General features: G+C 38.6%; 1 protein-coding gene across 1 annotated transcript in view; it reads left to right on the top strand.

The window, feature by feature from the left end:
• ZNF81 (zinc finger protein 81) overlaps window positions 1–15,580 on the top strand; it is a 39,288-nt gene extending 23,708 nt beyond the window's left edge. The window contains exons 3-5 of the mRNA XM_024580085.3: window positions 575–701; window positions 7,517–7,612; window positions 12,728–15,580. Of these exons, the coding sequence (XP_024435853.2) occupies window positions 575–701; window positions 7,517–7,612; window positions 12,728–14,421 (1,917 nt within the window). The 3' untranslated portion in view covers window positions 14,422–15,580. The remainder of the gene's footprint in view (window positions 1–574; window positions 702–7,516; window positions 7,613–12,727) is intronic.
• The last annotated feature ends 679 nt before the right edge of the window (window positions 15,581–16,259 follow it).

Below are 16,259 nucleotides of genomic sequence, written 5' to 3'. Positions count from 1 at the left end.
CACCTCTCCACACCACACCATATCTCCTTGCCTCTCTGCCCTGTCTCCATGTCTCTACCCCTCCTACCTGTCTGGTCCATTATCGCTTCTTTAAAGCCTTGGTTGTCAGACTTCCATACAGTTCAATATTCTGACAGTTCTGGGTGCTACTTGTTTTGAAATTTAGTTGTGATTTTTTTGTGGTTGTGTGAGGTGGCAAAGCATGCCTATCTATGCATCTACCTTGACCGGAAGTCCCTATGTGAAGTTATAAAAAACATATATACATACTTCCTCCTAAAAATTATACAATAGAAATTTTTAATTAAAATGAGCAACATCATAGGATCAGGGCCAAATTCTGTACAAAATTATTCTTTTTAAAAATGAAAGACTAAATTTATACACAATGAATAACAAAATTTTATGATTTGATGTTTGTACTTTACACAACATTATGTATAACTAGGTATTTAGTAAATATATAGTATGGTATATTGTGGTGAAAAAACCATTAAAAACTATTTCCTATCTATGTGTTCCCCATCCCCCCAGTGCTAACCATGTCAGCTTGAACAGGATTGTGTTGTTACAGGTCTCGGTGTCATTTGAGGATGTGACTGTGGACTTCAGCAGAGAAGAGTGGCAGCAACTGGACTCTACTCAGAGGCGCCTGTACCAGGAGGTGACGCTGGAGAACTACAGTCACCTGCTCTCAGTGGGTAAGCACAGTCACCATCTTCATCTGTGAGGAACCTGTTATGGGTAAAATTTTGTCCCCCAAATAAAATCTGTTGAAGTCATATCCCCTAGTACCTCAGAATGTGACCTTATGTGGAAATAGAGTCTTTACAGAAGTAATCAAGCTAAAATGAGGTTATTAGGCCAGGTCCTAATCCAGTATGACTGGTGTCTTTATGAAAAAGGGAAATCTAAACACAGAGACAGATACACCCAGAGAGAAGACAATGTGAAGACACACAAGGAAAAGATGGCCATGTGAATGGAGTGATGCATCTATAACCCAAAAAATGCCTGAGACCACCAGAAGCCAGGACAGAGGCATGAAATAGTTCCTTCCCTAACACTTTCCAAAAGAGTATGGCCCTGTTGACACTTTGATTTTGGACTCCTGGTCTCCAGAACTATGAGACAATACATTTCTGTTGTTTTGAGCCACCCAGTTTGTGATACTTTGTTAGAGCCATCCTAAAAAAAAAACCCCAAAACAAATACAGATTTTTGTACTGGGAAATGGGGGTGCTGCTGTAACAAATACCTAAGAAAACATGGAAGTGACTTTGGAATTGGGCAGTGGGCACAGTGGAAAGGTTTTGAGGAGCTTGATAGAAAAAGCCTACCCTGGCTGGTGTAGCTCAGCGGACTGAGCACGGGCCTGCAAACCGAAGGGTTGCTGGTTCTATTCCCAGTTGGGGCACATGCCTGGGTTGTGGGCCAGGTCCCTGGTAGCGGGCATGCAAGAAGCAACCACACATTGATGTTACCCTCTCTCTCTTTCTCCCTCCCTTCTCCTCTAAAAATAAATAAATAAAATCTTCTAAAAAACCAAAAAGCCTAGATTGCCTTGAAGAGACTGTTGGTAGAAATATGAATGTTAAAGGTGGTTTTGATGAGGTCTTGGATGGAAATGAGGAACATGTTATTGGAAACTGAAAGAAAGGCAATCCTTGTTATGAAGTAGCAAGTAATTTGGCTGAATTGTGTTCTCTTGAGTGGAAAGTAGAACTTGTAAGTGATGAACTTGGATATTTTGCTGAGGAGATTTCTGAGCAAAGTATAAAGGCATGGCGTGGTTTCTCCTTGCAACTTAGAGTAAAATGCTGAAAGAAAGAGATAATCTGAAGGAGAAATTTTTAGTAAAAATAAAAATTAAAAAAAGAAACTAGAACATGAAGATTTGGAAAATTCTCAGCCTATTGATATTGCAAAAAATGAGAAGGTGTACTCTGGAAAGAACACCAAGACTATGGCTGGACAAACAGTTGCTAAAGATTGGTGTATGACTTGTGGATCCAGTCAGTCTGAAGATGACAGACAGGAAAAAATGAAGGAAAGCTGTTGGATTTATGGGATTTTAGAGACAGGAAACAGGCGGGTAAAGCTATTTGGCTGTGAATATGTGTTTAACTCCAAGAAAAGGGATGTATGATCCCAAGAATGGTTCAGAAGCCAGCAGGGATGTCACTGCCACCACAGGCCCAGAAGGCATAGGCCAGGAAAATGCGAGGAGATAGGCTGTCACCTCTTTGGTTCCAGAAGGTGAGTCACCCACTTAGTTTCAGGACTGAGGGGGCAGCACTGCCACCTAGGGCTGAAGGTGTAAGGTCACCACATCTGATTTGAAGTCACACCTCTCAACAGTTACATGCTTTCTTCAAAGTTTTTTCAACTTTCCCTTATGGTACTTGTTGACTATTAATTTCATGCCAATATTTAGCCTTACATGGATTTTACCACTCACATTAGGCTGCATTCTCAAGCAACACAATTCTGAGAAGACCAAGGGTCAGTGGTCCAGTGGCTGCTACTGGCCTCACACCACCCACAGGTCCTCAATCAGAAGGACCTGGGTTCACTATAAGTGACATCAGGAAGTAGGTCTTCCAGATCCTACATTTCCTGTGTCCCACTACAGGGCAAAGATTCAATTCAGTCAGTACTGGGCTCTTCCGTGTCCACTCACTGTTACTGAGGGAATCCTTGGTAAGCTTCTTTTCCTCCATTGACTAATATGCTTAAATTCAGTGAGTGACTACATTAAGACTCAGTAGCAAACCAAAAGCTGTTTCTGAAAAGGAGACCAGTTATCCACAGAGGATGGCAGGGTTCTGCTCCAATACCTCTGAGGTAGGACAGTAAAGATGTATAGTTGGACTTGCTTGTACATGCCTTGTTTATAGCACAGTCACCCCAGCAAAAGGCAAACTGCTTCTAGTGGTCTTTACTAACAGGTATGGCAAAAAAAAAAAATAGCATTTGCCAGATCAGTAGTTGCATACTGGGCACCAAGGGATGTGTTAATTTGCTCACAATGAAATCACATCTGGTACAACAGCTACAGTTGGAATCACCACCTACTTAAGCTTCTGATGATCCACTGTCATTCTCCAAGATCCATTTATCTTTTGCACAAGCCAAATAGACTAGTTCAATGGGGATATTGTGGGAATAATCACCCCTGCCTCCTTTAAATCTTTGATGGAGACACTATCTATACAATTCCACTTAGCCTGTCTTACCATAGTAGCCCTCACTCAACAGATCAGAGAACCAATGTGAGGATTTTGCCAGTTACTGAGTAAGTCTATTCCGATTATGCATTCCTGAACTGAGGAAATAACCACAGGATGGATTTGGGGACCCACTGGGCCCACTGTGAGACAGACCTGAGCCAAAACTACAGCAATCACTTCACTTTCATAAGCCCCTGCTCTGTCTGGTGGGCCACAGTGACCTTTTGGGTCTCCTGGAATCAGTGTCATGTTCAGAGCCGGTGTCCAGTAATTTCTGAAAAGTGTCACTATTGCCTTTTCTTCAATGCACAATCACCCTGGTAAAAGCCTGTAGGTTCCTTCAAGGAAGGCTGGGAGAAAGGTTAGTAGTATATCTTTTTGGCAGTATAGTGGGGTCCTTCCTCAAGGGATCGGGTCTTCCCTTAATTCAAGGTTTCTGTGTCTCCAAATTGGTTCATCTGGTAATTGATTGAGGATTCAATACTCTGTTTTTATGTTTCAAATTAGAGTTTTGTTCATTTGACCTAGAACACTTCTCACACAGATCAAGTAGGGATTTAGTAGATTGCCCATCTGTCTCTGTTTTAGGGACATCATGATTAAGTAGCCAACAACAATAGGTGTCTGCAAATCAGACTATGCTGAATACTGGTGTGACCCTGCTGTCCATTACAGTAATCACATCCACCTTGCATTTGGCAGTTAAGTGCATCCGCTTGGCCCCTGACACCCCTGGATCCAATTACCCCCATTGCATTTAGATTTCCCAATTCACTGGCCACAGTTCCTACTGTAATTTCTGACCTACTGAGAAGAGCATTCACAGAGCTCTTCAAGGACATGGCAGGGCTCCCCTCACAAATTTATTTCTCACAGTTGTGATGACATGTGTTCTTTGGACCCTCCCAGTGTGGGTGAGCAGATCTTACATGATAAATCCACTTTAACATTCCAGTTTCCCTAAGCATTTGGATATCTTTTTATACAGTATACCAAAGCAGTTCTGGTATTTCAAATGCATTTAATGTGGACCATTTTTTGATCTGTGTTTCAGCCAACCAACCAAGCCCTGTCTAACCCTTCAAGTGGAAATATTAAGTTCTAAATCTTCTTAGTGTGTCTATATCAATAAATTCATCCTCATCCAACTTTGTTTCTTCCATTACCCCACACTCTTAATATCCATTTCCACACATATTTCCCAGATTTCTGTCTGTATAAACTGAACAAATCATGCAGTCTATTTGGTGTGTAGTGCACCTCCTCATGGGTCACACCTCACCCCTTGAAGCCTGATGAGACTTGAGTCTAGTTACAGGTCTAGAAGCAAAGAGGGGTTTGGGGGGTGGGTGCTGAGGGGAATCAGCAGTGCCTTTTGAGGCAACTGCCTCAGGGGAGGCCATTGCAATCTCCTCAGGCTAAGTAGGGGTAATCTGCCCAGTCAGGAATGGAAAGGCTGCTTGTGCTGGCAAAGACGATTCATCAGAATTTAGAGGTTCCATGTCCTCATATGGTCACATTCAATTTTCAGGATCCCATTCCTTCTCTATCAGTGCCTTCACTTTAATAGCAGACACCTGCCAAGTTGGGAATTCAATTTGGGTTGTAATTTAGCCACTCTCAGGATGACACTTGGGTTTGGGTTTCAGCAATCTCAGCTCTGAAGCTACAGAAGCTAAAATTTTCTTTCAGGACAGGAGTAGAAATTTTTAGGTCATTTATGCAGTGCTTGAGCTGGGAAATCAAATCCCTGAGCTTGTCCTTTTCTTTTCCCACTTTGTCCAGAGACATTAGGAGCAATAAGCCAACCTTATTATACTTGTCTGACAGAAATTTTTAAGGTATTAAATGCATGGTCATCCAGGATCTTGCCTTTTATAAGCACTTATTTAGGAGAATCCAGTGGTGATATTTTTGCATATCTCTATTGCTGCATCATACCACAGACTGTCAGTGACCTCTCTACTACTGGAAATAGTCATTAGTGCCTTGAAATACAATCAGAATAGGAAACCAATTCTAGAAACCCCATAACCAATTCAGAAAATGCATCCTTAAGATTCAAGGTTCTGTTCCTCTAAAACTACTCTTGGTACCAAAATCTGTATTAGTGTTCTCCAGAGAAATGGAACCAACAGTGTGTGTGTGTGTGTGTGTGTGTGTACACACACTATACACCCACAGAATACTCATATGTAGGGGGGCTTTATTTTAAGGAATTGGCTCAATTGTGGGGACTGTAAGTCTGAAATTTATAGGGCAGGCCAGCAGGCTGGAAATTCAGGTAAGAGTTGTTTACAATCCTGATTTGGAAATTTGCAGGGCAGGCCAGCAGACTGCAAACTGAGGCAAGGTTTCTATGTTGTGGCCTTGAGGCAGAATTCCTTATTCCCTTTGCCCTCAGCAAGCACCCCAGCTGCTTGTGGTTCTTTACCTGTTGGAGTCACCCAAATCTTCATTCCTGAAGAGTGTGGGCCATTTAGTAGTCCTGCCTGAATTGGATTATTGTAATTTTTCATTCACTTTCTTTAATTTTTTTAAAAAATTTTATTGTTATTCAATTACAGTTGTATGCCTTTTCTCCCCATCCCTCCACCCCACCCCAGCCGAACTCACCTCCCTCCCCCACCCTCCCCCTTGACTTTGTCCATGTGTCCTTATAGTAGTTCCTGTAATCCCCTCTCCTCACTGTCCCTTCCCCACTCCCCCCTGACTATTGTTAGATTGTTCTTAACTTCAATGACTCTGGTTATATTTTGTTTGCTTTTTTCTTCTGTTATGTTCCAGTTAAAGGTGAGATCACTTAATCACAGGGCATGGTAGTATGCCCTAAGGGCTTGCCTGCATTGCAGACATACTCTTCCTGATCTCTACTGTGCAGTAGCAGTCCAGTTTCTCCTAGGTAGACAAGTTCAATCACCCCAGCCAGCACAACAATTCCTTTATTGCCTGTTGATTAAGAGGCGTGAGGAGCCCAAAATGTCCCTAACTTCCAGTTTTGTGGAATCATTGTTGAATCTCCTGGTAGATGGAGCAGCATTCCTCTCTTTGGAACTAAGACCTCTAGACCAGCAGAGCATAAGGTCAAGGGAACAGGAAGTAAACATTTTGCTTGTGAACCACTAGGGGTAATAGTGAATGCTGTCATTCCTGGCCCAGGGCCAAGGGGGTGGTACTACCACCCTAGTGGACTTAAAGGACAGAGCATTGAGCCAATGAGAATTATTCTCAAGCCTTTAAATTTGGATGAAATTTTCCCTGCTACATTTCAGACTTGCATGGGACCTGCAGTCCTTTTTTTCATTTCAATTTCTCCCTTTGGAAAGGGAATGTCTATCCCATGCCTGACCCACCATTGTATTTTGGAAGCAGATAACTCGTCAGCTTCCACAGGTTCTCATGGAGAGTAATTTTATTCCAAGATGACTCATATTCAAGTCTCACTCATAACTGATTTGGGTGATTTAGATAACATTTCAGACTTTGAGTTGATGATCTTTAGGTAACAGTTTTGGACTTAAGACTTTTGGGGATATCGGGATGGGGTTAGTATATTTTGAACATGGGAAGGATATTAATTTTGGGGGGGTCAGAGTGCAAGCTCTGATGGGATGTGTACCCCCAAAAGATATATGGAAGACAACCCCCCTATTCCTCAGAATGTGGCCTTATTTGGAAATAAGGTCTGGATAGAGGTAATCAGGTTAAAATGAGGTCCTGGGGATGGGCTCTAATCTAATATGACTGGTGTCCTTAAAAAAGGGGAAATTTGGGCACAGGAATAGACATGTATAGAAGGAAGGTGATGAGGAAACACACAGGGAGAAGATAGCCATCTGATGACCAGAGTGATGCATTTACAACCCATGGAACACCAAAGATTGCCACTAAACACCAGCAGCTAGAAGATGCAAGGAAGGACTCTCCCTGTGTCCTCCAGAGAGAACATGACCCCGCTAACACCCTGATTTCAGAATTCTGGCCTCCAGAAATATGAGATAATAAGTTTCTGTGGTTTTAAATCAGCCAGTTATTGGTACTTTGTTATAGCAGCCCTAGGAAACTAAGACAGAATGTCAGTGACAGTATTTCCATTCTCAGCTGCTGAGTGCTCTGGGACATCTTAAGTGTGTGATGATGTTGTCCTTGATTGGTCTGAGATTCTTCAGTCCCATTCACCTCTGTGATTATTACTCTTTTCCCAATGAAATGTGGTTACTTTTCTGAAGAACAAATGGAAAGCAATTAGCTGGACCCAGTTCTCTATTATGTCCTATTAACAGGGTATGAAGTTCCCAAACCAGGGGTCATCTTCAAGTTGGAACAAGGAGAGGAGCCATGGATGTTGGAGGGAGAAACCCCACATGAAAGCTGTTCAGGTGAATGTGGCCTGCAGTCCTTTTTTTTTCATTTCAATTTCTCCCTTTGGAAAGGGAATATCTATCCAGGCAGAAGGGAGACATAGAAATTTTTTTTTTCTGAGAAGCTAGTCCCTTTAAAATGCTGTTATCGCTGCTGTTCTTGAAGGTTTAAACTTTAGAAACTGCTTGAGAAGAAATAACATTGGCCTCTTAGGTACCAAATTGCTCTCTCCCTTTATTTTCTTTACTGTTATCAACTATCTTCTTTGCTTGGCTTTCCTCTAGGAGAATTACTGCAATTCGTATTCTCTGGATCATATGCCAGCCTTCTTCACTGTGGATGTTGCTTTCTTGGATATTCTCTTCTTCTATCACATTTTTATGCTTCATTACTTAACCCCAACCCCAGGGTCTTAGAGTCTTATACATGGTACATTCAGGTTTTAATGGATTTGCCTTCTTTGAAAATCAGTTGGTTGCTTCACTCCTGTTTTTCCTAGTATCCTTTTACTTTCTTCCTTTAACTTTTGTCTTCTCATTCTAAGATAGCAATAAACTGTCACCTACAACCAGCCTTACCTCCTCCCTTTGTACATATTACCTTCAGATTCCTCATTCCTCTCCACCTCCCCTATCTCCATGCCACTCTCCCATCTTCCAACTTTGCAAGCACTATCGTGTAGCATTTTTTCTTTTAAAATCAACTTTATTAAGGTGTAACTTACACACAGTAAAGTGTATCCGTTTCAAATGTACAGTTTGGCAAGGTACACACTGGTATAACTACCACCCCAGTCATGCTATGTAACATTCTATCACACAGAAATGCTTCCTCATGCCCTTTGTAGTCAATGCCTACCACCATTTTGGCCCCAGGCAACTATTGACATTTTTTGGGGGGTCACTATAGATTGTATTTGTCTTTATTAATGTTTTAGATCAGTGGAATCATACTGTCTGTACTCTTTTCATTCAGCATAATTATTTTGTGATTTATCCCTGTTATTGAGTATATCACTAATTAGTTCCTTTGAGATGCTGAATACTATTCCACAGTATGAATATATGGTTATTTGTTGATATGCCTGTTGATGACAGATGGATATTATGACCTGCAGTGAACATTTTTGTATGTCTTTGTATGAACATATGTTTATATTTGTCTTGGTAAGCATATACTTATATGACATGGCAACTCCATACCTAGAAGTTGCCATGTCATATAAGTATATGCTTACCTTTATAAGAAATTGCCAACCTGTCTTCCAAGTGGTTGTGCCATTTTACATTCCCAACAGCAATACATGAGAATTCCTGTTACTCTACATGCTCACCAACACTTGCTATCATCAGTCTCTTTAATTTTGCTATTATAGTATTAATAGATATGTAATAGTATCTTATTATGATGTTAAGTTGCATTCGTCTGGTGAGTAATGATGTTAAGTATCTTTTCATGTGCTTATTGACCATTTGTACATTTTTTTGTGAAGTGTCAAATATCTTTCTCATTTTATTGGGTTGTTTGTCTTCTTCTTAATGAGTTGTAAGAGTTGTTTATATTTGCTGGATACAGTTCATGTGCCAGATCTATGTATTGCCAATATTTTATTTCAATCTGTGGCTTCCAATTTTATTGTCTTACTTGTGCCTATCAAAGACCAAAAATTTTAATTTTGATGGAGTTTGTCATCTTTTAATATTTTTAATTGATTTGAGAGAGAAAGAGAAACTTCAATTTGTTGTTCCACTTTTTTATGCACTCTTTGATTGCTTCTTGTATGTGCCCTGACCAGGCATCAAACTCGCAACCTTGGGGTATTGGGATGACGCTTTAACCAACTGAGCTACCTGGCCAGAGCCTAATTCATCATCTTTTAAAAACTTGTTATTTTTTGTGATCTGTTTAGCAAGTCTTTGCCTACCATGAGGTCACAGAGATTTTCTTATATTTTCTCCTATTAATTTTACCATTTTAGCTTTTTCAGTTTAGGTCCATGACCCATTTTGTAATGTTTGATGTAAGGATCGTTGTTCACTTTTTCAATTTGATATCCAGTTGTTCCAGAACCATTTGTTAAAGAGACTTTCTTTTCCCCCATTGAATTTCCAAGGCATGTTCATCAAATCAATTGATTTTACATATGTGAACCTATTTCTTGACTCTCTATTCTGTTCCTTAATTGATATGTCTTTCTGTTTTAAAATACTGGTTTTATTATTATTTAGGTATGGTGAGGCCAACAGATCCAGAGATGATTGCCACTGAAAAAATCATTTGTAACTCATAGCCCCCAAGATGAGGGGCCATGCCACACCATGCAAGACCAGAAGGGAAAGTACCAGGGTCAATCAGAAGGCAGAAGTTGTGATGAGAATGCATAGGCAAGAACCTTTATTGTGGTTTTCTTGAGAAAGAATGGATGAGGCGGAGTAAGCAGGCTGGGAAGGTTCAGGATTGGCTAGTTTGAGTAATTCATTGGAGGCTCTGTGGTGCAGAGACTGTCCCTAGTTGCCTGGTGCCTGGCCCTGAGGTGATTAGGGCAGAGAGATAGTGACTCAAACTGTGAAAGCTTGATAAAGGAGATAGTTGGTGGATATGGGCCTGTGGATTGGTTGGTTTGCATCTGAAAGGTATGCTCACAGGGAATTCATTTGCTGTCTCTAGGAATTAACTACCCCTGGGAGGGACAGTCTCTTCAGAATCAGCAAGGCACCAGGTGACAGAGCATCAAGAGTACAGAAAATAAGAAAATATAGTTAATACACAGTCCTTTTGGCAAACCCACACATGCTTTTATAAAGAGTCTTGAAATCAGGTAGGATAAGTTCTCCAACTTTGCTTGTTTTTATTACTTTGGCTTTTCTAGGTAATTAGCATTTCCATATAATTTTAGAATTAGTTTATAATTTTTTAAAACATGCCTACTGAGATTTTGTTTGGAGTTAAGTTGACTCTCTAGATCAATTTTAGGAGAATTGACATCTTAACAATGTTGAGCCTTCTAATCCATGAAGATGGATATTTTTGTATTTATTTAGATCTTTGATTTTGTTCAGTGCTATTTTATAGTTTTAAATGTAGAAGTATTATGCATCCTTCATTAAATTTATTCCTAATACTTAATTTTTTCACACTATTGTAAATGGCATTTTTTAAATTTTATTTTCGGATTGCTCATTGCTAGTACAGATCACTAGTGATTGATTTTTGTACATTGTGTATCCTGAGGCATAACTAATCTGCCTATTAGTTTTCTTGCAGGTTCCTTGGGATTTTTCATGTAAATAATGATTATCACTTTAGGGGCACTTTTACTTCTTCCTATCTAATCTCTTGCTTTTTACTTCTTTTCCATCCCTTATTTCACTAAGACCTTCAGTTTGATGTTAGATTAAAAGTGGGAGTGTGGGTTTGCTTGACTTTTTCCAGATATTAGGGGTAAAAAATGTATATTATTAAATATGATTTTAGCTGTAGGCTTTTTGAAACTTCCCTTTATCAGGTTATGTAAGTTCTTTTCTAATCCTAGCTTGTTAAAGAGGTTTTTTTTTAAATCATAGTTAAGTGTTGAATTTTGTCAAATGCTTTTTCTTCATCTTATTAGAGTGATCATGTGAGTTATTGCTTTTATTTTGTTAATATGTAAAATTATTTATTGATTTTCAAATGTTAAGTTAACCTTGTATTTCTGAGATAAATATTGGTGATTATGATATATTATCCTTATTATATCTTGTTGAATTCTATTTTTATTTTTTGTTTAAAAATATTTGCATGAGGATACTGGTTTGTAGTTTTCTTTCCCCCCCCACCCCCGTAGTTTTCTTTTTTGCAGTGTCTTTGTCAGGTTTTGGTATTAGGGTTATGCTTGACCACATAGTATGAGTTGCGAGTGAATTCTCTTCTCTGTTTTCTGAACTAGTTTGTGTAAGATTGTTATTTATTCTTATGCTGTTTCACAGAATTCATCAGTCAATCTGTCTGGGCCTGGGGTTTTCTCAATGGAAAAGTTTTAAAAAACAAATTCAATTTCTTTAATATACATAAGTTGTATTTTGGGAGGAATTTGTCTATTTTCTTTATGTTGTCTAATTTAATTATGTTGTAGTCTGAGAATACACTGTATGATTTCATCAAATGATCTAGGGGAATGTTTCATGTGTCTCTGAAAAGAATGTGTATTTGGCTCTTTTCTTGGCTCTTGATGGGTGTTGTGTTCAATAAAAACTAATTACACATGATAGAGAGTTGGAGTGTACAAATCCATTTATTGTTTGTATAGGTCAATATGGCTACCACCACGATATTTTTCCTAGAGGCATGAACACATTTTTTCAGTTTTATTTTAGATATAATTGACACACAGCAGTGTATAAGTTTAAGATGTACTGCATAATGACTTGACTTAAATACATTATGAATTGACTACCACAGTAAGTTTAGTTAACACCCATCTCATATAGATATAAAAAAATATTTTTAAATGTTCTTTTCCTTATGATGAGAACTTTTAGGATATGCTCCCTTAGCAAGTTAAATTGGTTTTTTGCTCACATGAATTTGGTGTTGGTGCTAATAAGCAAGAGGCAACAAGATGAGTGAGGATTTATAATCTAAAGCTAACGAGGACTTAGACTCTGAGTCACCCCCTCCGAGACTAGGCTCTCCATCAATATTTTCCCTGAAAACCCTTGTCTTTTTAATCTTCAATCCACCCTACTTGATATTCAAGCCTCCTTCCAAAATTGAGCAAAATTGCTTATGTTGAACTCCAATCTGCAACACTTAATAACCATGTTTTAGGACAAAATATATAGATAACCATGGTGAGCTTTGCCTTCCTTATCTACAATAGGTAAATAATAATAGAAAATACCTCATAGAACTTTGGAAAGGATTAAATGAGTACATATGTATATATTTCTTAGAATAATGCCTGGAACATCATAAGTGTCATGCAAGAGCTTGGCACATAATAACTGCTATATAAGTATTTCCAATTATCATTGTCATCATCATCATCAGATTTGCTGGTTTCCCTGTATTCAATTTGGAGTAACTTATATGTACCTTTTAATCTTCTGCTATCTATTCTTTGTGTTGATTTTACTTTTTTTTCCTCTTTTTAGATGGGAAGTTTGGGATTAATACCTCAAAAATAAGAATATCTGGGAAAGCTTCATTTCATAGTGAAATGGAGGGTGAAGATATAAGAGATGATTCATTGTATTCAATTTTAGAACTGTGGAAAGATGCTGAACAGATAAAAATATATCAGGAAAAACAGAACAAACCTGTGAGTCATGCTACTTTCATCAATAAGCAAATATTGAATACAGAGTGGCATTATGAATATAAAGACAGTGGAAAATTTGTTCATCCAAGCCCAAATCATATTATTGCTTCACGGAAAACACCCCATAAACACGACTCATTTGAAAAGGGTTTTAAGCATAATTTAGACTTACATATTCATACTAAAAACAAAGCAACAAAGAACTTTGATAAAATTATTGGACACAGTCAAGTTTTCACCCAGAGTTCTTATACTAAGCATGAAAATATGCATACAGGAGTGAAATTCTATGAAAGTAATCAGTGTGGAAAAGTCCTCAACCTCAGTAACAATCTGAAATTTCCTGTTGGGGAAAAAGCCAATATGTGTACTGAATTTGGGAAGATATTCACCCAGAAGTCACCCTTCTTTGCATCTCAGAGAATTCATACTATGGAAAAACCTCATGAACTTAGCAAATGTATAAATGTTTTTACACAGAAGCCGCTACTCAGTATATATCTGAGAGTTCATAGAGATGAAAAACTATATATATGTACTGAATGTGGGAAGGCATTCATCCAGAATTCAGAATTAAGTATGCATGAGAAAACTCACACTAGAGAAAAACCCTATAAATGCAGTGAATGTGGAAAATCATTTTTCCAGGTGTCATCTCTACTTAGGCATCGGACAATTCATACTGGAGAAAAGCTTTTTGAATGCAGTGAATGTGGGAAAGGCTTCTCCCTGAACTCAGCCCTCAATGTACATCAGAAAATTCATACTGGAGAGAGACACCACAAATGCAGTGAGTGTGGGAAAGCCTTTACCCAAAAATCAACACTTACGATGCATCAGAGAATTCACACAGGAGAGAGATCCTATATATGTACTGAATGTGGGCAGGCCTTCATCCAGAAGGCCCACTTGATTGCACATCAAAGAATTCATACTGGAGAGAAGCCTTATGAATGCAGTGACTGTGAAAAGTCTTTCCCTTCTAAGTCACAACTCCAGATGCATAAGCGAATTCACACAGGAGAGAAACCTTATATATGCACCGAATGTGGGAAGGCCTTTACCAACAGGTCAAATCTCAATACTCATCAGAAATCTCATACTGGAGAGAAGTCTTACATATGTGCTGAATGTGGGAAAGCCTTCACTGACAGGTCAAATTTCAATAAGCACCAGACAATTCATACTGGAGAGAAACCCTATGTTTGTGCTGATTGTGGGAGGGCTTTTATCCAGAAATCAGAGTTAATTACACATCAGAGAATTCATAGTAGAGAGAAGCCTTATAAATGTCCTGACTGTGAGAAATCCTTCTCTAAGAAACCACATCTCAAAGTACATCAACGAATTCACACAGGAGAGAAACCATATATATGTGCAGAATGTGGGAAAGCCTTCACTGACAGGTCAAATTTCAATAAACACCAGACAATTCATACTGGAGATAAACCTTATAAATGTAGTGACTGTGGGAAGGGCTTCACTCAGAAATCAGTTCTGAGTATGCATCGCAATATTCATACATGAAAGTAACTCTGTTTCTTGAAAATGAGAAAGCCTTACCACAGAAGTCAGATTAAACTGTATATAAAATTCATCCAAGACAGGTCCTAAATGAATATATTACTTAATAAAAAGCATTTGTCAGGCTTTCTTCCTGAGAGGAGAAAAATTATTTAGAAGACATACTCTAAGAATGCATTGAATGAAGGGGAATTTTCATATTTGCACAACCTCATGAAATATAATAGAATTCATACTAAGAAAAATGCTGTCAGTTTGATGCATTAGGAAAAAAGCCTTCCTATTGTAAACAAAGTATTATAAAGCAAATTGTTATGAAATTCTTTATAGATGGAGTATGAAAAATTATGTCAGTCATGTTTACTGTGTTATATTAACCAACTTAAAGTGACAACAAAATGAAAGGTAGGACAACAAAATGTATTTGATGTGTAGACCTACTCTAAGTTCTGTGGGTTGTTTGTGGCAGAACACATTGCACAACAGGAGGAATAATTGAAGTTCATTTATTGAATTTAATATAATTGTGTCTGTCAGATGTTTTCTATTGAATTTTCTCTCACATGAATTCAGTTTTAAAGTCATTGTGGTTTTATATTTACACACACCAGCAGATATGATTTTACATAAACACATAAATGTAATCCTATCATTCATACTGGTTTCCATGACTTTGTATTTTTATCCTCTTTCATTATGGTACAATGCAAAATAGCCACAGATCTCTCCTGTCCTTTTATGCATGCTCCTTTGTAATGTTACTCTGTTGTTTCTCTTATTAAGTGGTAGAGCTCTCTCTCTACTCCTTGAATCTGAGGTTGGCCAGGTGACTTGCTTTGGCCACTGTACATTAGCGAAGAGATTCAAGAAGCGGCTGGAGAAGTGTGAAAAAAGCCTGCCTTGAGGCTTACTCTCTCGCTACTCTTTGGAATTCTAAAATCTTCATATGAAGAAGCTGAGATTACTCTACTGAGGAATGAGAAACCAGATGGAGCAGAGATGAGCCAACCCAGCTGAGGCCCCTTAGGCCAATTGCCAGACATGGGAATGTGGCCTTCCCTGACCTTCAGCCCCAGCCTAGCCAAGCCCATACCAGAAGAAGCCATAGCAGTTATCCCAGCCAACCTGGAGAATTGTGAATTAAATAAAATAATTATTTTAAACTGCTAAGTTTTGGAGTATTTCATTGTACAACAAATGCTAATAATGCTTAAAAGTGTATGAATGGGGGGATATTATACCAAAACATAAGACATGTGGTATTGGCTTTGGGCCTGGGAAGCATGTAGAGAGGGAAAACAATGAAGAAATCTGTTAAGAAAGGCTGGAAAAGATGACGTCCCATGCTACTTAGTAAGGAAAAAATAGCAAAACAGTCCCCATGCCCTGTGGGAAGATAGAGAATGTACCAATTGAACTTGTGGATCTGGCTAAGGAGATTTTCAACAGAATGTTGGAAGTATTGGTTTCATTCTATTAACTGCATGTGATAAAGTACAGAAAGACAGATATGAACTAAAAGAATGACTATTCCAGATGAGATCAGCACATTCAGGGTGGTATGCCCATAGACAGAGAATGGCTATTCCATTTGCAAGCAGAACTCAGAAGAAATACAAACAAATTTAAGACTTGCTGGGTTAGAAAATAACTGTTTCGCATCTCCCATCTCTCCATCCATCAAAATATTTTCAAGGTGAAAATGGTCTCGGTACAGATCAGTCATGAGTGTGGCTGTAAGACCCTTTGTTAAAATGTACAAAATACTTAAGTTGGTATTTGGCAGACCCTCTCAGCTAAGCTAAATGGCTTCTGTACACTTCATGACTTTGTCCTCAATA

The sequence above is a fragment of the Desmodus rotundus genome, chromosome X, assembly GCF_022682495.2.
Source record: "Desmodus rotundus isolate HL8 chromosome X, HLdesRot8A.1, whole genome shotgun sequence".
Classification (NCBI taxonomy): domain Eukaryota; kingdom Metazoa; phylum Chordata; class Mammalia; order Chiroptera; family Phyllostomidae; genus Desmodus; species Desmodus rotundus.
This window is presented reverse-complemented; position numbering and strand designations above follow the sequence as displayed.